Consider the following 22,546-nt stretch of genomic DNA (forward strand, 5'->3'; position numbering starts at 1 on the left):
GCCTCGGAGGCCTCCTTACTTAGTTTGTATTTTTTCCCCAAGCCATTAAAATACTGGCATATCCTTGGTAATAATATCTCCTTACATTTTTTGTAATACATTACTGTAAAGCCGTCTGGGCCTGGGCTTTTGCCTGAGGCTGAGCTTGTTAATGCTATTTTGATTTCATTTTCCGTTATTGGTCTATCTATCTCCTCGGCCTCTAGTTGACTAATTTTTGGAAGTCTTGCCCCTTTTAAAAAAGTTGCGATCTTGTTTTCTCTCTCTCCTTTCTGCCAGTTCTTTTGTTTTACTGAGTATAGTTTTTCGTAGTATAGTCTGAATGTTTCGGCGATATCTTTTGTTGTATGCAATACCTCCCCTTTATCGTTTTTAATTTTGTCGATATAGTTCCTTGATTTTTTTTTTTTCACCATCCGTGCCAGATGTTTACTAGTTTTATTTCCCCACCTGTATCTCTCCCTTGCTATTAAGTTGAATTCCTTTTTTGTTTCTTGGTCTATGAGATCTTTAAGTTCGTTTCGTTTACTGACTAGGGCCAAGTATAGATCTTGTCGCTTTCCATCTTTCTTATGCTTTTGCTCTAAGTTGAAAATCTCGTCTATTAGTTTTACTTTTTTACTGATCGCTTCTTTTTTTCTCCTTGCTCCTTCCGAGATCAAGACCCCTCTAATCACTGCCTTGTGGGCGTCCCATAGGGTTGCTGCCGAGATTTCCTCTGTCTCATTTATCTTAAAATATTCTTCTAGTTCTTTTTTTACCCTAGTTATACTTTTCTCTTCGATCAATAGATCTTCATTTAATCTCCAGTTTTGGTAGGGCCTTTGATTGCTTACAATGTTTATTGATATACTAATGGGCGCGTGATCAGAGATCGTCATGGGCTCTATTCTCGTCTCGACCACCTCCTCCAGTATTCTATGGTCAACCAAGATGTGGTCGATTCGAGAGTAGCTGCCATGTACCTGAGAAAAAAAAGTGTAGTCTCGCTGATTTGGGTTAAAGATCCTCCATGTGTCTACTAACTGACTTCTATGTAAAATTTCTTTAACTTTTCTTAATTGTGTACCCTGCGTTTCTGATGTTTGATGTGACTTATCGACTTTCGGATCCATGCCGAAATTTAGGTCTCCTCCTAATATTATCTTTCCCCTACTATAATCTTTTAATTTCCCCAATATTCCCAAAAAGTATTTCAACGGGGAAGTGTTAGGTGCATACACGTTTGCGAGGGTATACTCTTCCTCCTCCAACTTCCCTCTGAGAAAGAGGAATCTCCCTTCCGGATCTGTTAGTCTATCTGTTAGTACAAATCTAGTTCCTTTAGCTAACCCGATTGCTACTCCTCTGGCCCTCTTGGAGATGGTGTCTCCATAAAACCAAGTAGGGAAGTCAGGTGAGTATATCCTTGTATTTGATCCTAGTGTAAGATGGGTTTCCTGTAGGAAAGCGATATCTGTCCTATAGTATTTTAATTCCTTTAACACCTTATGTCTCTTAGAAGGGCTATTTAGACCCTTTACGTTGTATGAGAGGCATTTAATTACTGGCATCTTCGTGATTTATAATATTTCCTTCCGACATCCCAAAGGCTGGGTCTCCAATTTTCCTTTCTATTAGTTACGCTCTCTTCTGGTTGTCTGGGTGAGACGGGGTTTCGACCATCCCTCCCCCCTCTCCCCCCCTCTAGCCTTCCCTCCCCCCTTTCCCCTCCCCCCTCCCCTCCTCCCACTTCCCCATTTGGCCTATTAAAGGCCCCTGAACCAACTACCATGTCTTGGTTCAGAACACTTTGGGTGAGGTTTTTTGGGGTTTTCCTCCGCCTCCCCTATCTTTTGGACAGAGGGGGTGGAGGATCGGTTTCACCCATCTCCCCTCCATCCCCCCGGGGACCCTCTCGGGTCCCGGAGGAAAAAAGGGGGAGAAAGGAAAAGAAAGAAAGAAAAAAAATCGAAAAAAAAAAAAAAAATCAAAAAGAAAGGAACAAAACCCGACCCAGGGAACCCTCTGGAATAAGCGGAAAGGGTCTGAAAACAAAAAAGAAAAAGGAATATATATTGTATCTAAAGACCGACCAGGCTGGGAAAGAAAGGGACAGAGTGGGAGGGGGTCTCTGACTAGAGCCCCCTCTCTCACTCCACTTCTCCCCTCAACTCCAGCCCGGGAGGTCGGGCACCCGAATGTCCAGTTTCCTACAGAACTCGTTTAAGTCCTCAGGGAATCTAAGTATTGCCGATCTTCCCTCTCTTGTCCCAATTAAACAGGCGGGGAACCCCCAAGTGTATTTGATATTCAGATCCATCATCTGTTTCAGAAGCGGTTTTAACAGCCATCTTCTGGCCAAAGTTTCAGGGGCCACGTCGGTGAAGATCTGAAGATTCACCCCTTCAAAAACTAATGGGGGATGTCCCCTCAGCTTCCTCCAGATTTCTTCCCTGTCTTCATAGTATCGGAACCTTATTATAACATCTCTGGTTCGCTCTGGGGACGTTCTTTTCGGATTTCCAACTCGGTGTACCCTTTCGATCATAATTGGGTTGTCTACCGGTCTTCCCAATAGTAGATTAAATATCGTCTGTGATATTATCCTGAGGTCCTCTCCTTTCTTCTCTGGTAGTAACCTTATCCTCAGGTTTTGTCTCCGGTTTCTGTTCTCCTGGTCTTCCAATTTATAGAGCGTATGCCTCTGTTGTAGCTGTATCTGTGTGATCTGATCTCTTAATAAGTTTAAATCTTGCTCCTGTTTCTCTACCTGTTCCTCTGCTGATTCCAGTCTGGAGAGCATATGGCCGAGGTCGGTCCGCAGGTTCTGTATTTCGCCCATTATCGTGTTTTCCATTTTTTGCAGCATCTCTGCCATTTCTCCCCTTGAGAGAGGCCGGGCGTCTGACCTTTGTTCCTCCCTCTCGCTGTCCTCCAGTCCTCCTCCTGAGGGCCCTTCGTCTCTTAGTTCCAGGGATGTTTCTCTTGAGGTTTCACTCTGGGCTTTCTTATTTTCAGTCCTTTTCGCTTTGTTTACTTGTTGTTGTTGTTTTGTTACCCCCTGGGCTCCAAGAGCTCGTGGGCTTTCTCCTCTGGTCATGAATGGTCTTATTGAGCTTGTTGCTGTTATGTTACTTGGGGTGGTAGGGGGTCCCCCTTTTGTGGATCTGCTTGTCATTCTGCTCATGTCGATCCCTTTCCTTCTGATTCTCTTCCCCAGCTTGACCCTTTAGTTTCCCGCAGGAAAACAGCGGTCTTAATGTGAATGGAGTTAGCCCATATGAGATACTGGGTACAATCCCTCTTAAAAGTTTTGTAGTGTAGTTTTTTCCCCCTCTTTCCCCTCTCCCCTCCTCTCCCTCTCTCCTCTTCTCTTCTTCCCCCCTTCAATGTATTTGTCCCCTTTTAGGCAGGGTATCTAGTGATCTTATAATCCTGAGCAGGATTTCCCAGCAATTTTCCAGATTTGTTTCCCCTTTTGCTGTTTCCTTTATTTTAGAACTTAGTCCTTGATCTCCCCCCTTTTTTAGGGCCAGTCCTCTGTTTCATATGATTGAATAGTGGAATTAGGGTGTCCCCCGGTCTAATTTCTAGGGGAAATGATAGTCACCACAGCTATGAGGGTAAGTTTTGCACGTGCACCCCTATTCGGCGTTCCGTATAGGGGGTTTTAACAAGAGGGACAAGAAGAGATTTTACGTCTTTCTTCCCTTTACCCCCTTTCGGATGGGGGTTTTTCTTCTTTTTGTCTTTTTCTCCCCCTTAAAAGAAGAAAGGAGAAGAGAAAAAAAAAAAAAAAAATATGGACTCCTGGTCTCACTCCAAGGGGGGGGCTCCTAGGCCTCTCCGGAAAAGGGATATTTATGAAAGTCCTTCAATCAACGGCCGCCTGAGGTGTGCTAAAAGGTGTCTCTCACTTTAAAGTGATTTAGTATGGAGATGTGATATATGATACGGGGCAAAAGGAACAAAATATGTTGATATAAGTTTGCAGGTTTGCCTGTTCTACCTTTTTACCGCTATGGTTTTATCTGTTTTTATGTTTAGTACAGGTGTCTGTTATTGGTTATAGTTCCCAGTTCCCACCATAATTTAATCCTCCTGTTGACAGATGGGAGATTTTTCTCTGCCCCCCTCCAACTTTACAGGTAGAATGACCCCAGTGAAATTAACAGCCGTGTCAAATCCCTATTTCAGCACAGTTTCTCATAGAGGAAAAAAATAGGGAAACATACAGCAAGTAAAACACCGTTGATTTTCCCCCACAGCCAGCCCTGAGTATCTCCTCTTAGGCATAAAAGTTTCCAGAGATCAGATGATTACCGTCCCTTCAGATCTCCATATCTCCAATTCTTCCTAAGACATATTTGGTCACAGTTCAAAGAAATCATAAAGTATACCTCATGTCTCCTGGGTCCGTTAGGGAAGGTGCTGGCGTTTTTCCCGGAGCTCAGCTTAATGCTGCTGGCTCATTATACTCACGTCCCTGGTCTGGTGTGCAGGTTAGCTGGGGGGGGTGAAGTCAGCTGGTGCCGTCCTCCCTGAGGATCCGCTGTCCCTCTCGGTCTGCAGGTTTGTCTCCTAATGCAGCGGCAGGCTACGGCTCAGGGTGGCAGCTCGCAGATCCCTGCTCTCAGTGCGACGGAGTTTCACGCTCCCGGCTGTTCCCCGGAGTGCCGACCGGACCACTGTGTGGCATATGGATGAACCCGGGGGGACGTCGCTACCTCTCCTGCTTCAGACCGTCCTTCCTCCCGGCTCTCCCATAGCTCTCCTCCTCACCCGAAAGCGTGACGCGTGACGCGTCCTCACGTCCTTACGTGCGCGCGCACATCATGCCTGACCGACCGATGTCTTCTTGATTTCTGTATAATGTAATAATTGGACGATGAACATTTAAAAATATCTCAGTTACAGGATTTTTCATCACAGTGTGACTAATATGATTTTGCCATGCTTACTCTGATGTAAATGTAGCGCCTATGTACTGTATAGTACTGGTGCTAGTTAAATTTAAGGGTAGATCAGAGTGTAGTTAAACTCTGATCCAGATTGTTAAGTGCAAAACAGGGTCTCTGTCTCAGCTTGGCTGTGCTGTAGGCTTATTCTGTTGTACTGTGGTGTTCTTCCAACCACGGTGCTGCAGGTGGCAGCAGTGGAATCAAGTTTTGGGTGCTCTTTCCGAGCAGCCAATCAGGAGGGTTTGACCTCGCTGTGCATGCTGGGGAGAGGTATTTATGAGGCAGACGCAATTGGTTCTGGGTCTTCTTCGTCCAGTGTGGCACTCACCTTTAGGGTGGCCACACCACGGCGCCCCAGCGTTATGGCCTACCTGGCCGGGGCGTGCGTGCCACGCAGTGTTCCTGGTTTCGGGACCATGCTGGCCTGGAGCATCTGAACAGCGACGGGGACCCAGTGAGTGACTGGGTTCCCACCTTTGAGGATCCCAAGCTGTACTGCTTTTGGTGGGGAGTCCGTCTAAGGAGCGCCATTGAGAGGCTGGCGGTCCAAAAGGGCCTGGACAAACCATCGGGGATTGAGATAACCGGACACTGAGGGATTGATCACCTGTCAGTCGGTACCTGGGCGACAAGTTGAAGGAGATCCAGGCATAACTCACCTAAGGAGGGATATCTCCAAGAATTCAATCCAGAGGGCCTGTGGCAGAGGTGTCTTTCTGAGGCTCAACGAGGAGGGTCTGTGGCAGAGACTTTCTCCTCAAGTTCAAGTCCACCAAGGAGGGCCTGTGGCAGAGACTTTATCCTTCAATTGACCGAGTGATACTCCGGCTGCCAGGTCAGTGAGAGAGGCCTGTCCGGGTACACTAAACCAACTCCGGCAGGAGTGGCGCGTAGAAGTGTTACGCTTGGGAGCAGGACTGTTTCCCTACCATCACACCTGAATCTCCTATTCTCCATTCTTCTTCAACTTTACTTTCCTCACCATAAGTTTACTGTTTTTACCCAGCTGGGTAATAAAGAGCACTGCAAAGAGCACCTGTCATGGACATTCTTTTACTTCTACTATACGCAACATTCACCCCTAGGAATGTCGGAGGAGCCATGAGGTAATATGCCGCCCAAAAATACAGCAGCTCCTCCGGGGGTAATGCTACATAAACTACCATTGATCTACAATTAAAATGTATTGTGTGTAAATCTATGATTATCTTATCAACTGGTTTTGCAATATTTAGTATTTTTTAGCCCTCTGTATCTGTACATACTGTATGTATGAGGTATGTAACATTATGTGTATTGTATGCAGTGCTGCATCATCTGACCACTAGAGGGCAGAAAAAGCATACTTTATGTACAGTATGTCTGTCTGTCTAGCTTCTGATGTTTTTGGTGGGACACAGCCTAATCATTAAGTCTAATCATGGACCAACTCCCAATATTATAAAAAAAAAACACCCACTAATACAAACAATATACACTTATCACTAGGTAGTGAACATTCAGTAAAGCTGTGAAAAAAATGTTTTTTTAATTTTTGCTTGTGTTGATATTTTGTGCCAGTAGATTTATATTCTTGTTATTTTTTTATGATGTTGTAAAGCACTCTGTAAACTGTCAAAGCTATAATTGTATAGTTTTATAATAAACTTGCAGTGCAAATGTCTCAGCAATCACGCAAAAAGTTACAAACAAAACTTGTAAATGTGGCAAATGTGACATTTGTTTTGTGTAAAGGGGCAAAAACAAATGTTAGTATGCTATTTTCTCTCCAGTCCTAAAGTTTTTGCACAGGCAGCCCATTGATTTGAAAGGGGTGCTGTGCCTGCGTTTCACGTAGAAAAAACGTTGTGTGCACCATTTTGGACACAGCAGCAGGAAACCACAAGGTGCTTTTTCACCGTGCGATTTCCCTGCAGTTTCACCCGCGAGCGCTCTTCAGTTTGAGATGCATGGGGGTGCCATTAAGAATGAAAGGCAGCCCTGCACGTTTTCAAACAGCAGTGCATTTTGACTGTGGTTGGTTGCGGGTGCAGGAATTGCTGCAATTCCCACACCCACAACCCCCCCACAATAGTGTAAATGAACCAGGCCTAAGAATAGAGGCCCAGATTCACATTGGAGATACGACGGAGTATCTCAGATACTCCGTCGTATCTCTCAGAGTATCTATGCGACTGATTCATAGAATCAGTTACGCATAGATATCCCTAAGATCCGACAGGTGTAATTGTTTTACACTGTCGGATCTTAGGATGCAGTACCGCGGCCGGCGCTGGGGGGAGTTTGCGTCGTAAACCAGCGTCAGGGTATGCAAATTAGGAGTTACGGCGATCCACAACGGTTTTCCGCGTTCGCTACGTCGCTGCTAGTCTAGTTTCCCGTCGCAAATGTAGTCGTCGTTTTGGGTGCCCTAACTTTACACAGCACACGTATGTGCTGTATAAAGTATGGCCGTCGTTCCTGCGTCGAAATTTAAAAATTCACGTCGTTTGCGTAAGACGTCCGGGAATACGGAAGTACGCTACGCACGTCGCCGTTCGAAAAAATGACGTCACTTCGCACAAAGCACGGCGGGAATTTCGAAACAGAGCATGCGCAGTAGGGGAGCGCGCCTAATTTAAATGGCACACGCCCATTTAAATTACGCGGGCTTACGCCGGAGGCCGCCAGCGTAGGTTTTCATTGCAAGTGCTTCGTGAATCAGGCACTTGCGATGAAAACTTGCGGCGGTGTAACGTATCTATGATACGTTACGCCACCGATAGTCTACGTGAATCTGGCCCAGAGTGAATTAGGAAAATAGTGCACTATGACCACTAGCAGGAGCTGATGATCATAATAAATAAGTATTTAAGTGTAATGAATTAGCTATTGCAAATAATCATATGCTATACAAAATGTACACAATTTTGCAGACAAAACTCTATTGTTTGACATTTTTGCCGCATTGTATTAAAGCGGAACTTCACCCTAAATAGGTGAAGAATCTACTGCTTTTGGAAGTTTTTTTTTTTTTTTACCAAGTTTTGCTTTGACTACTCTTGCCTAGGTGATCTTAAAGGAGTTGTAAAGGAAAATGTTTTTTTTGCTGAAATGACTGGCCCGGATTCAGAGAGAAATTGCGCCTGCGTAACCATAGTTACGCAGCGCAATTGCTTACTTGCGCCGGCGTAACGAATGCTCCTGATTCAGGAACCTCGTTGCGCCGACTGCAGCCTAAGATATGCGTGGCATAAGGCTCTTATGCCCGCATATCTTAGGCTGCATTCTTGCGATGGCCTCTAGGTGGCGTTCCCGTTGTGCTCAGCGTATAGTATGCAAATTGCATACTAACGCCGATTCACAACGTTACGCGAGCCCTGCGTACGCAGTTTACGTCGTTTGCGTACGGCGGTTTTCGCGTTAGGCTGCCCCTGCTATTAGCAGGGGCAGCCAATGTTACGTATACCCGTCGTTCCCGCGTCGCAAAATTTGAACTTTACGTAGTTTGCGTAAGTGAATCGTGAATGGCGCTGGACACCATTCACGTTCACTTTGAAGCAAATGACGTCCTTGCGACGTCATTTGCCGCAATGCACGTCGGGAAAGTTTCCCGACGGAGCATGCGCTCTACGATCGGCGCGGGAACACGCCTAATTTAAATGATTCCCGCCCCCTACAGGATCATTTAAATTGCGCGCGCTTATGCCGGGCATTTTGCCGGAGCGCCCACGCAATTTACGGAGCTATTGCTACATGGATCGCGGGTAGCGCAGAAAATTTGCGGGGGCGCAGGGCAAAAACGTTGTACCTGAATCTACCCCACTGTTTACAGGGTATAGAGACATAGGGGTAGATCCACAGAACAATTACGCCGGCGTATCTCTTGATACGCCGCGTTATTTCAAATTTTGCGCGTCGTATCTTTGTTTTGTATCTTCAAAATAAGATACAACGACATCTCGACTAGATCCGACAGGCGTACGTCTTAGTACGCCGTCGGATCTAAGCTACAATTCTTCGGCGGCCGCTAGGTGGCGTTTCCGTCGAATTCCGCGTTGAGTATGCAAATGAGCTAGTTACGACGATCCATGAACGTACGTCCGGCCGGCGCTTTTTTTTACATCGTTTGCGTTCGGCCTTTTTCCGGCTTATAGTTAAAGCTACTGTTATGAGGTGTACTCAATGTTAAGTATGGCCGTCCTTCCCGCGTAGAAATTTGAAATTTTTACATCGTTTGCGTAAGTCGTTCGCGAATAGGGATTTCCGTAGAATGCCGTCACCGTCGGAAGCATTGGCTTGTTCCGGGTTAATTTCGAGCATGCGCACTGGGATACCCCCACGGACGGCGCATGCGCAGTTAAAGAAAAACATTGTTTATGTCGGGTCACAACGTATTTACATAAAACACGCCCCCATCACAGCCATTTGTGGATTAAAAAAAAAAGTTACGGCGGCGTAGTGTATCTTAGATGCGCTACGCCCAGCGCATAAATGCGCCGCTGTACGAGGATCTGCCCCATAATAGTTAACTGATTCCTTTTAAAAATTATTAAAAATAGATAAAAATCAATCATTTAATGTGCCTGCACTTTCAGTTTCGTTTTTCATCTAGTTTCATGCTTCTGTGAAGGACAGAGACACAGAGCCAATAGAGGGCAGTGTTTGTTTTTAAAATGAAAGTGATTGGTTCTGAGGGGTTTTAGACACACAGTAATCACACCTTCTTGAATAGAGACCACAGAGAGAAGCTCCCAGTACTTTTTTCATAAGGAAACAGACAACCAGGAAGTGTGCAGAACAGAGAAGTATTACAGCAAAAACGAACAATGAGGACATGAAACCAGGACTGCAAAGGAAGCTATTTAGCTAAAAAAAAAAATTCCTTTAGTGACCCTTTAAGCCTGGTACACTCTTAAAAACTGACAGCTCCAGTCGAAGCCACTGTACCATAGTTGGCAACATTGTAAAAAAAATTATGGGGACCCTTTTTTGTCGGCGGGCGGAGTCTTATAATTAGGGGGCGTGGCATTCGTTTTGTAGGTGTGACTTAGTAGGGAAAGAAAAATTAGGCGTGGCTTAAGCTTAATATTGGGCGTGGCTTAAAGAGGGGGTGACTCAAAGGGGTGTGGTTAGAGTCTGAGATGAACGAGGGATGGAGGGAGAAACAAAGAGAGAAGGAAGGAAAGAAAGAGGGAAGGAGGGACAGCAGGCCCAGATCCTACACCACAAAAGAAATATCTATATTCCAGAAAATGTAACAACCAGCAGATAAAGATACTTCAAAAACCTGTTGTTAGCGCTTCAATCATCTTGACACCATGGTCGTTATGGTGTTAGGATGATTGATGCGCATTATTTCTATTATGACATTGTAATATAAAATGACATAGTTCAACTCACTATAATGTAGAATCAGTGGGAGCCTTGAGTGTGTCACTTGTCACGTCACCTGCCACCAGATGCCATCAGCTGTCCCCAGCAGAGCCCCTCCTTACATCAGGTGTCCCCAGCAAGGCCCCTCCTTACATCAGGCATCCTCAGTGGAGCCCCTCCTGACATCAGGCATCCCCAGCAGAGCCCCTACTTATCTCAGGTGTCCCCAGCGGAGCCCCTCCTTACATTAGGGATCCCCAGCAGAACCCCTCCTTACAGCAGGTGTCCCCAGCGGAGCCCCTCCTTACATCAGGCAGCCCCAGCAGAGCCCCTCCTTACATCAGGTGTCCCCAGCGGAGCCCCTACTTACATCAGGCATCCCCCCATTTGGAGCCCCCCTTACATCAGGTATCCAGCCATTAGAGCCTCCCTTACATCAGGTATCCAGCCATTGGAGTCCCCCTTACATCAGATATCCAGCCATTTGAGCCCCCCTTAGATCAGGTATCCAGCCATTGGAGCCCCCTTACATCGATCAGGTATCCTAGTAGCGGTGTCTTCGTCGCCATTACAGAATAGAGGCCGAGGGGGAACAAAATAGAGGCGGAGGCGGCTGCGTGGTTACAATAGAAATTGAGCTGCGGTGCTGCCCATCCCCGCCCCTTTCCATAACAGGTCACAGACAGAGCGGGGTGGGGGTGGGCAGCACTGCAGCTCAATTTCTATTGTAGCCACCCTGCTGGTGTTCTACTTCTTCTGGTCTTCTTGAAAATGGCAGCTGGCGGAGACATTGTCTCTGCCGGCCGCGGACCTCTAGCGGTGGTGAAAAATTGTGAACAAAATTATTTCCCAGGACATTTCCTGGGGAAATATAAAATCGGGAAAATGGTCTAAATCCCAGGAATGTCCCAGGAAATTTGGGACAGTTGGCAAGTGTGACAGACTCACCCGGGACATCCCTGAACCATCTTATGTCTAAAATCATCCTATGTCCACTAGGGGCATAGGATGACTGAGAAATGAGATCTTGGACTACTTGAGATGGGATTATTATGTATTTATTATCCACAATATTCCAGGATATCTCTAGAGAACTATTTAATGTTTGTTGATTCTGAACTCAAATGGTTAATTGTAGAGTGACTCATTCATAGATGTTAATGTCCTCACCTCCAGCCATCTGTCTGTTCTCTGTGCTAATTGACCCTGCTATTGTGTGTGAAGATGCCCTGTGTTTACACTTAAAGCGGAGTTCCACCCAAAAGTGGAACTTCCGCTTAATCCACTCCTCGCCCCCTTACATGCCACATTTGGCATGTCATTTTTTTGGGGGGGGTGGGGGCTTCAGGAGGAGTGGGACTTCCTGTCCCACTTCCTCCTTCCGCCAAGGGGCTGCTAAGGCGAATAGTCTAATCGCCTTTTGGCAGCCCCTCCCTGTAGGCGATCGCCTGGGACACGTGACAGGTCCAGGCGATCACCTGTCTAATCGGATGGAGCAGCGCCGCTCGCGCATGTGCAGTGGGTGCCTGGCCGTGAAGCCGAAAGCTGTCACGGCCGGGTGCCCACACTTAGAATGAAGACGGCGGCCGGAGAGGGGGAGAGAGGAGCGGAGCCCCAGCCGGCGCGTCGCTGGAACGTGGAGCAGGTAAGTGTATGTTTACTAAAAGTCAGCAGCTACACTTTTTGTAGCTGCTGACTTTTAATAAACATTAAAAATGACTGGAACACCCCTTTCGGATAATGTGTATTGTATAGCAGGTGAATGAGGAGACGTGAAGTCTACTCACCTCGTCTGGGTAAATGATTAGATAATTAACTCATGTTAATTTATGTTCTGGTTACCTCCTCTTTACTGTATATAAGACTGTATTCTTGGTTCTATTAAAGACTCCATACTTAGCACACAGACAAGTCTCATCTCGTTGTGTGTTGAGGGCAGCTGGAATATCTGATATCTATATCCAGACTGATAGGCCCCGTACACACGACCGGATCTGTCTGCTGGGATTTATCCGCGGATCAGTTCCAGCAGATAGATCCGGTCGTGTGTAGGGCCTAGCGGACATTTTTAAGCGGACATTTGTCCAGCCGATGGTTTCCCAGCGGATAAAAATTTCTTAGCATGCTAAGAAATCTATCCGCTGGAAACCTGTCCTTCGGACTTATCCGGTCGTCTGTACAGACTCACCGGATAAGTCCGTCCGATCCCCATCCCTCGCATGCGTCGAAATGATTCGACGCATGCGTGGAAGTATTTACCTTCCAGGGTCGCGCACGTCGCCGCGTCATCAGCGACGGCGCGGCCACGTCACCGCTGATGTTTTCCGCTCCGATGTGTACAGGGCCATAGGAAGCGGTATATGACGGAAGCACTCAATCGGAGTGTGGGACGTTCCGTTACAGCAAGTATGTCCGAAGTTAGCACAGAGATCTCCCCCGAAGAGCAGTTGTGTTCTGACATGGAGATGGCTGAGAGAGCTGATCGGGAGCCATTAACGTCCGACAGAAATCGTGCCAAACAGCTGGCTTTTGTTACCTTTTGTAACCCTAACCCTGTCTGTAACCCTAACCCTAACCTAACCCTAACCCTATCTGTTACCCTAACCCTAACCCTATCTGTAACCCTAACCCTAACCCTATTTGTTACCCTAACCCTATCTGTTACCCTAACCCTAGGGCCAAATGGCTGAATGTTGGGCGGTTTTTATTGAACCGGCCGATGTCTCCCGACTTTGATTTGTGTGTACGGAGCTTTAGTTATGTGATATTGAAATTTTTGTTCAGTTTTCTGCTGTTTATTTATTGATATATTTTTTTTATAAATCAAGTGCTAATTGGCATGCAATGTTTTTTATAAATAAAGTGGGAATACCGTTTTATTTACCAACATCGAATGCATCCGGTCCCGTTTCCCTGAATGACATATATTTTCCCATGACTTTTTTTTCAAAGGCTTTTTCATTTGATAAAATTTAAGTCATGTACAGTTTCCCATTTTTTAAACGGTGGACCCAACACGTAAGTGTACACTTTCCTTAAATAATATTTTTTTTCTATTCCAACAGATTTTCCAGGGTCCATGCCAGATGCTAAATGGGAAGGTAATCTCAGAGCGATAAAGTGGAGTGATGACAGCGCTCACGGTGGTTGCCACGGTAATAGGTTCTCATTGTTTTTACTCTAGTATGAAAGTCATAGATAACAGGACACATGATCCACATAGTAGAATAGGATATAACAACTGCCAGTAGGTACATAAGCCTGGTCCTTTTTCAAATGCCTATTTAAAATTTCAACTGCCGGTGTCTTCAGCTTTCACTTACAGTACAATGCTGGCAGATCGTAGCTTTCTGTTAAGCAAAAAAGTTAGTACAATGAAGTATTTTGTATATAAAGTAGAATGATATGCAATTCACTTTACATTAGTTACAGTATATGAAAAACAAAAAAAAACAATACAATATCTACCATAGTAAAGCAAGCTGACAAAATAAATACAAATCATAATGTGTGTTAGAGCAGTATTAAACCTGAGCGCAAACATATATTCCGTATATAGCAGCTTACCAATTCTTAGATGTGATGGCTGTATCAGTTTCATTTTTTACACTTCTATTTTCATTTTGTGATCCAGCCAGTAAGTCTGTTGTTTTCCCTTTCTGTGGGGGTACCCCAAGGATCTTCTTTTGGACCCTTCTCTTCTCTATCTACACCTCCTCCCTTGGTCAACTGATAATCACCCATGGCTTTTAATACCATCTATATGCCAAATGTATCTGTCCACTTCTCGCCTCACTCCTTCAGTCTCCTCTCGATTACTAACTGACATATCAGCATGGATGTTGCACCACTTCCTTGAACAAAATCTCTCTAAAACTGAGCTGATATTCCCCCCCACCTGTGCCCCCTTTATGAATTTCCATCAAAATCAATAATGCACCCATCAATCTCTCCCCTCAAGCCAGGGTACTACGTGTAATCCTAGACTCTGACCTGTCCTTTCAGCCCCAAATCCAATTGTTGTCAAAAGCTTGTAGCATTCTTCTCTGTAACATCTCTAAGGGCTCTTTCACATGGGCGGCCCGTTCAGGTCCGCCTGCCAGGTTCTTTTGCGGACCTGAACGGGCGCTCCGTGCTCCTCTATGGAGCCGCGGATGTCAGCGGTGACATGCCCGCTGACATCCGACCCGCTCCGATCCGCCAAAGTGTGACGGAGGAAAAACCTACTTTTCCATCCGTCTGGCGGATCGGATCGGGTGAACACGGACAGACGGTCCGTGTTCATCCGATCCCCCCATAGGAGAGAGCGGAGAAAAGACAGGGCGGTCCCTGCACAGTGTGCGGGGAACGCCCTGTCATCCGCCGGCTCAGCGGGGATCAACGGAGCTATCCCCGCTGAGCAAGCAGAGGTTCACGGGGCGGATCATTACTGATCCGCCCCATGTAAAAGGGGCCTAAAAGTTGCCTCTTTTTAGCGAATGAAACCACCAAGATACTCAGTCACTCCCTTGTTATCTCTCGCCTGGACTATTGCAACTCCCTTCTCATATGACTACCTCTCCATAGGCTATCACCTCTTCAGTTTATCATGAATGCTGCTGCCAGACTCATCTACCTTACCAACCATTCAGTGTCTGCCATCCCTCTCTGCCAATCCCTACACTGGCTCCCGGTCGCCCATCAAATTAAATTCAAAATACTAACCACAACATACAAAGCCATTCACAACTCTGTCCTGAGCTACATCACCAATCTTGTCTCCAAATATCACCCAAACCATCTTCTCTGCTCCTCTCAAGACCTTATGTTCTCAAGCTCCCTTGTCTCCTCCTCCCATGCTCATCTCCAGGATTTCTCCAGAGCCTCTCCCATCCTCTGGAACCCTAAACCTCAATCTGTCCGGTTATCTCCTACTCTAGCTGCCTTCAGGTGATCCCTGAAAACTAATCTTTTCAGGGAAGCCTATCACACCTCCAACTAAACTTTTACCACTCTCATCAGCTCATTCCCCAAAGTTACAACCTTTTGTACCACCTGCCCCTTCCTATTAGAATGTAAGCTCTTCTGAGCAGAGCATTTTTGACCCTCTTGTATTTTATTGTATTGTCAAAAGGGAGAACACTGGAAGCGCCACCTAAGTGTAGTATTAACATTGAGGCTTTAATGGTAAGGTACACATGCACACTTACAAGAAACAAGAAAAGTATAGGCTCATCTGTATCGGTGTTCCTGAGGTGGCTCCTCGTATCCGGAGAGAGTTCCAGTGCGTGGCTGTGTTCGTTGTCTATCTGCAACACGTCCTGTGGCCACCAGGAAGGAAGCCGGAACCAGCATGGAACGCACGGAAGTGACGTCACAGGCCACACGATCACATCCGGGGGAGCTATTACAGGAAGAGAGCAACTCTCTCTGGATACGAGGAGCCCGCTTGACTCCACCAATACAGGTGAGCCTATACTTTTCTTGTTTCTTGTAAGTGTGTATGTGTACCTTGCCATTAAAGCCTCAATGTTAATACTACACTTAGGTGGTGCTTCTGGTGTTCTCCCCTTTGTCTTTCTGTGTACAGAGCCAGCTCTCTGAAGACAGAAGCCGCCCTTATTATCCCATCATTGTGTTTTTTTTTTTTTTTTTAAACTTTGGACCCATGGACTGATAACTCAGTAATAGTGATCTTCATTTAATTGCACTGTATTTTGCACATACAGTTATTGTTTATGGTTTCCCCTACATAAATCAGCCCATAAGGACAGATTAAAAGATAAATGACGAAGGAGAATTGGCAAGCTAAATGTTGTATGGGGTATGTTTATGTACAGTAAATGAGGATGATGGACACCCTACTTTTTGCCCCATATTGACATTATATGACCTCCAGGCATCTGATAAAGCATGCCAATTTTCTTCTTGTATTTTTAACCCTCCTATGTAATACCTCTTTGTCTGCACTATTGGTCTTTAGCGCTCTCATTTTTTCAGAATTGATCAATGCCCTCAGTTGAGCCTCCTGCATGGAACGTCTTTAACATTTCCATTAATCTCATTTCCCTACATGTGTCCTCACTGACAATACCCTGAACATGCATCCTCTGACTCCTGACAATAGATCTGAACTAGTGCGACAGATGAAAAATGTTATACAAAAGTAACACATTTTTGTTAGTGTGCAATACTCCTGCTTTTTTGTACACCATAGTGTCTAGGGAATACAGTGTCTGGCAAATGCCTCACTTAGATACATGAACTAGGTCTCAAATATGTCCATGAATTTAAATAAATGGTGATTCTGCGCAACATATCACACTAATGGAATAGTGATATCACATAAGCAAGATAAATGTAAGAGCTGACAAATAATCAGCATATAGTATTAAATGCAAAGAGAATAGTGAGTCCAAATATAAATATATATATACTCAAATAGTGAATAGTGAGTCCAAAATATATAATACTCATAAGGCGAATGTGCAAAAATATATAAAGAATATTGTGCAAAAAAACCGGAATGGAAGTTCAATCCCAATAGTAAACACAAATCAGCTGTCAGGGCAGATATTCTGAATGCACTGGATGAAGGTGAGCACCAGCTCTATGGTGTGAGTGCACGGCCGTGCGATAGAAGATAAACCAGATCCCTGGCTGAGCTCCCGGGACTCTTACCTCTCAGCCCTCCTAAATGGGCATTGATGTACAGGTCACTCGCAGCCTTCTATGGGTGGTCCCTGATGTTTCCTCTCTTGATCTGATGGATCCTTCCTTAATTGGGACAGATGCTCCTCGAAACCAGATGGATGATGTGGGTTATAAGAGAGAGAGAGAGGGGACTCCCATAGTGAGGTAACGTTTGGTGCAGGTAAAATATGTTTATTGAGGAAAAACCTGCACTTACATTAAAAGAAAAATAAAAGTGCAACGAGGAAACAAACAAGCGGCGTTTGAATCGCCAGCTTACGTCACTCCGGGTGTACGTCCTCCAATTCCTACGCGTTACGACACCACGTGTCTTCATCTGGGCCCAGACGAAGACACGTGGTGTCGTAACGCGTAGGAATTGGAGGACGTACACCCGGAGTGACGTAAGCTGGCGATTCAAACGCCGCTTGTTTGTTTCCTCGTTGCACTTTTATTTTTCTTTTAATGTAAGTGCAGGTTTTTCCTCAATAAACATATTTTACCTGCACCAAACGTTACCTCACTATGGGAGTCCCCTCTCTCTCTCTCTTATAACCCACATCATCCATCTGGTTTCGAGGAGCATCTGTCCCAATTAAGGAAGGATCCATCAGATCAAGAGAGGAAACATCAGGGACCACCCATAGAAGGCTGCGAGTGACCTGTACATCAATGCCCATTTAGGAGGGTTGAGAGGTAAGAGTCCCGGGAGCTCAGCCAGGGATCTGGTTTATCTTCTATCGCACGGCCGTGCACTCACACCATAGAGCTGGTGCTCACCTTCATCCAGTGCATTCAGAATATCTGCCCTGACAGCTGATTTGTGTTTACTATTGGGATTGAACTTCCATTCCGTTTTTTTTGCACAATATTCTTTATATATTTTTGCACATTCGCCTTATGAGTATTATATATTTTGGACTCACTATTCACTATTTGAGTATATATATATTTATATTTGGACTCACTATTCTCTTTGCATTTAATACTATATGCTGATTATTTGTCAGCTCTTACATTTATCTTGCTTATGTGATATCACTATTCCATTAGTGTGATATGTTGCGCAGAATCACCATTTATTTATATTCCTGTTTTATGTCATGTAAACATAATTAGGTTTTGCTGCACTATATATTTTTGGTGGATTCACTCATTTAGGATCCATTTTAGCGCAAAAGCACTTGTCACTTTATCCAATGTCCATGAATTTGTTCATCCTCAAAAAAACAAAAAAAAAAGTTATTAGTTAGAATCAAGAAAAAAAACTCAACTAGTACACACCACTAGATCTCAATAGTTTATTAGCAGCCGGTGTACCTTTGTTCTATCAAAGTGTACAAACTAATATATATAGTCATGGCCAAAATTGTTGAAAGGGTGCCAAGAATTTTGACCAGCCCATATTTGGAGTTTTGTGTGACATTATGTCCAATTTGCTTTTTTTCCTCCCTTTTTTTTTTGTTGTTCCAATACACACAAAGGGAATAAACATGTGTATAGCAAAACATGTGTTACTGCAATACTTTTCTGTGAAAAATACTTGATTTCTGGGGTGCCAACAATTTCGGGCCATGACTATATATATATATATATATATATATATATATATATATATATACATGGGCTTTACAGCATAATTTATTGCTCCATCAAAGAATAATCCAGCAACTTCAGGCACCCCTGCCCTTTTCGTTATTGATCGGCACTATGCAGTGGAAATGGAGATATGTTTGTGCTCAGGTCCTAATGGCTTGGATGTGCAGTCCCTGAGTGCTGTAGAATTGATATATGCAAGTCGGCAAATCGGTGTACTCAAATTTTATAATTTTTTTATTAGCTATACAGGTTACATCACATCCAGTAAAACAATCCTAACGCGTTTCGGCCACAGTGGCCTTTCTCGTAGTATATTAAAACACAGAATGATTACAAATTTTATGAGTTCCAGCATCTACTGCCCAGCCAATTAAAGAGGTGGGACCCTATCTGTCAGGAAAGGTTCCATCCGCTGGTAATATCTATCATTTGGCATGCAGTGCTGAGGTCCACCAGCAGGTGTCTCCTGGCAGTTTTGAACTGTCAGGGGAACTTCTCCCTGCTAGTGTTATGTCATCCTTGGGCCACAGTACTGGCTTCCACCAGCGGATGGATCCTGGCAGTGTGGAGCAGACAGCACCTTTTGCGCTCAGGTGTGACTTGAGGCCAATTACAGGCATTCCTATAAATACCCGGCAAATTCAAACATACCTGGCCCTGGTATCGTCCTCGTGCCCTGATCTGTACCTGCTGCCTGATTATCTGAACCTGTTTCTGAAATCTGCTACCTGAGTTCCTGATCCTGTCTCCCTGTCCTGACCATCCATCCTCTCCCTGTCCTGTGTTATTTTACCCCATCTGCTGATCTCCCAGTGTATAACCTTGGCCTGGCTAACATTTATGCTTCTGGAATATCCCTTTGTCCATCTGCCGATCTGCTGTGTATGACCCTGGCCTGGCTATTGTTTATGATTCTGGCATTTCCCATTTATTGTACATATCTGTCTGTTGTTATTTGTGGGTCTCTGTCTGTTGGTTGGTTTGCTGCACTGTGTCATATTGGAGGTGGTTGTATTTATATTATTCACTTACCTAAATAAATCATTATATTTTCACTTATATGTGTTTGGTGTTCCTCTGTTGCTAGCCACACAGTTCTGGTCACACCAGGTACATGACACTATCATATAAACCATTAACGAGATAGCAAGTCAGGAGAGGAAAACATTTATCTAGTGATGGGTAACATATGTGCGAAAAAATTCAAATATATGTTTATCGTTATACCAGCAAAACATTGCTAAAACAAATCCAAGACCCATCAATGGTTCAAGCCATGCAGTGTTCTGGTATTCAAAGTGAGCTAACTTTGAATATCAGGGCACCACATGGCTTGTTTTTATATGCTATGAGTAAGGCCACTGCGGCCGAAATGCATTGTTTTACTTGATGTAATCTGTGTAGCTAATAAAAAAAAATGATAATGTTTGAGTACACCGAGTTGCCGGCTTACATACATCAATGTTACGTGTTCAAGCTGGCCAGCTGAATCAAAGTAATCCCTCTCTGGCCAGTCCCTGTTCTATCCTGTGGATTGCTAGCTTTGTATTTGCTAAAAAAGAATACTCTAAGGCCTCGTACAGACGAGCGGATATCCGATGAATACGGTCCGCCGCACCGTTTCCATCGGATATGTCCGCTGGCGGATTTTGATCTGATGGCTGTACACACCATCAGATCAAAATCCCTGCGGAAAACATCCGCTGTGATGTGGCCGCGCCGTCGCCGCGACGATGACGCGGCGACGTGCACGACCCTGGAAGGTAAATACTTCCACGCATGCGTCGAATCACTTTGACGCATGCGAGGGATGGGGATCGGGCGGACTTATCCGGTGAGTCTGTACAGACGACCGGATAAGTCCGAAGGACAGGATTCCAGCGGATAGATTTCTTAGCATGCTTTTTATCCGCTGGAAAATGTCCGCTCAGGCCTACACACGACCGGATCTGTCCGCTGGAACTGATCCGCGGATAAATCCCAGCGGATAGATCCGGTCATGTGTACTAAGGCTGCATTTACACCTGAGCGTAGAGGTTTGCCGCGATTTTGCAGCGGTTTTTACCACGATTTGCCGTGGCGTTTTTTACTGTGCTTTTGGACAGGTCTAGGGTCACCAATGTTAAAAGAAGAAAAACGCCCAAAAAAAAGTCCCAGAACTTGTTTGAGCTTCAGGCGTTTTTGAACTTCTGGCTTCAGGTGTTTTGTAGTGGAGATGTGAACCATCTCCATAGAGAATAATTGATTTTTTCCCCCTCCAGCGTTTTGTAGCTTCAGACTTCAAGCTACAAAACGCTCAGGTGTGAATGGGGTCTTAAAGGTGTGAGTAAACACTGTTCTAGGTTCCGTTGCTGTGACTTGTAGTGCCTGTTTCCAGTTTTTTACATTAAAGTTACATTGGATTGGAGTGCTGCTGTCCTGATCATCTTTTGTTCTTAAAGGTGTGGACATATATAGCATATACATTTACGCAGTCCCAAGCAGACTTTATAGCCAGAGTTTTGCTTTAAAAAATATTAACCACCAGACATATGACAAGCAAATACATTCACCTTCCGCAACCAAGAAAATGTTCTCATCCACATATATACTGAATCCATTTTTGCCATGGTTCTACCAAACTTGAGTTTTTGAAACTATGCTTCTTCTGTCTTTTGCATCTCATCATCTGAAGCTGACCAGAGAATTATTAGACTAACAACACATTGGGTTGATTAACTTAAACTGGAGACTGGAAATCCTGGTGCAGCTCTGCATAGAAACCAATCCACTTTCAGTTTTTTTTGTCAAAGCTTAAAGGAGTTGTAAAGGTTCGTGTTTTAATGCATCCTATGCATTAAGGTGAAAAAACACCTCACTGTCATGGGCCCCCCAGCCCCCCATTTTACTTGGCTGAGCCCCTTCACCTGATGTGCGCGTCTCCCGGCATCCTCTTCACCACGGAGCCTGGCTGTTGATTGGATAGATTGATAGCAGCGCAGCCATTGGCTCCCGCTGCTGTCAATCACATCCAATGACATGGCTGCCGGGGGGCGGGACCAAGTTATGCAGTTGGCATCCATGGACGCCAAGTGTATGACATGGGAGCGTGCTGGCAAGCTAACCCCCTCGGGAAAGAGCTTCCCAAAAGGGGTTAGCTTTAGTGGGGAGGAGCCGAGACAGCTGCCGTGGGACCCTAGAACAGCAGGATCGGGCCACCCTGTGCAAAACAAACTGCACAGTGGAGGTAAGTATGACATGTTTGTTATTTAAAAAAAAAATCAAACCTATACAACCCCTTTAATTGAACAAGCTGAAGTTAGAAGCTAATTGGCTACCATGCACAGCTGTACCAGATTTTGCACTCTCCAGTTTTAGTAAATCAACCCTATGGTGCCAATATGGGGAAAACAGACACATCTGGAGATGAGGGACAGACCAAGATTTAGCGATGCACGTTCATGATGGGGGAGGGGGGGGCACAATGTTTAAGAAGGTGGACAGCACCAGCAGGTAAAAAATAGTCATTTATGCCGCTCCTCTATTCATAGAAGCCATTACTACAGCTTCTATGAATGAAATATTATGCATGGATGGAGAAGGCGGACCTTTGACTTTCAATAGATTTTAACTGAAAAAATTGAAGGTATAAAACATGGCATACACAACATTTTTGAAATTGCTAAGAAGATAATAGACAGCTATAATGTAGCTGCCAAGAATGTAAAAACATCTAGAAGGCAGACCTTTCAATTATCTACCCATCTTCCATTCATAGATCATTTTCATTTATACAAGCTGTATTACTGACTGCTTTGAATGGGGGAGCTGGGTGGAAATGGCAGGCATAGTCCAGCACTCTGGATGAGTGCCCCTGTGATAGCAGTTTAAAAAAAAAAACACTGCACCAGAAGATTGTGGCGGAAGAGTTGGGGGAGCTTTGGAGGAGGAAAATTAGCTAATGAACTATAATACAGAAGCACAAAGGAAACATGACA

The 22,546-nt window shown here is 44.8% G+C and overlaps 1 protein-coding gene across 1 annotated transcript in view; it reads left to right on the plus strand.

The window, feature by feature from the left end:
- Window positions 1-22,546, plus strand: part of LOC120940706 (N-acetyllactosaminide beta-1,6-N-acetylglucosaminyl-transferase-like) — a 73,831-nt gene that overhangs the window by 49,855 nt on the left and 1,430 nt on the right. The window contains exon 2 of the mRNA XM_040353708.1: window positions 13,364-13,453. Coding sequence (XP_040209642.1) covers window positions 13,364-13,453 — 90 coding nt within the window. The remainder of the gene's footprint in view (window positions 1-13,363; window positions 13,454-22,546) is intronic.

Source organism: Rana temporaria, chromosome 5 (genome assembly GCF_905171775.1).
Source record: "Rana temporaria chromosome 5, aRanTem1.1, whole genome shotgun sequence".
Taxonomy (NCBI): Eukaryota; Metazoa; Chordata; class Amphibia; order Anura; family Ranidae; genus Rana; species Rana temporaria.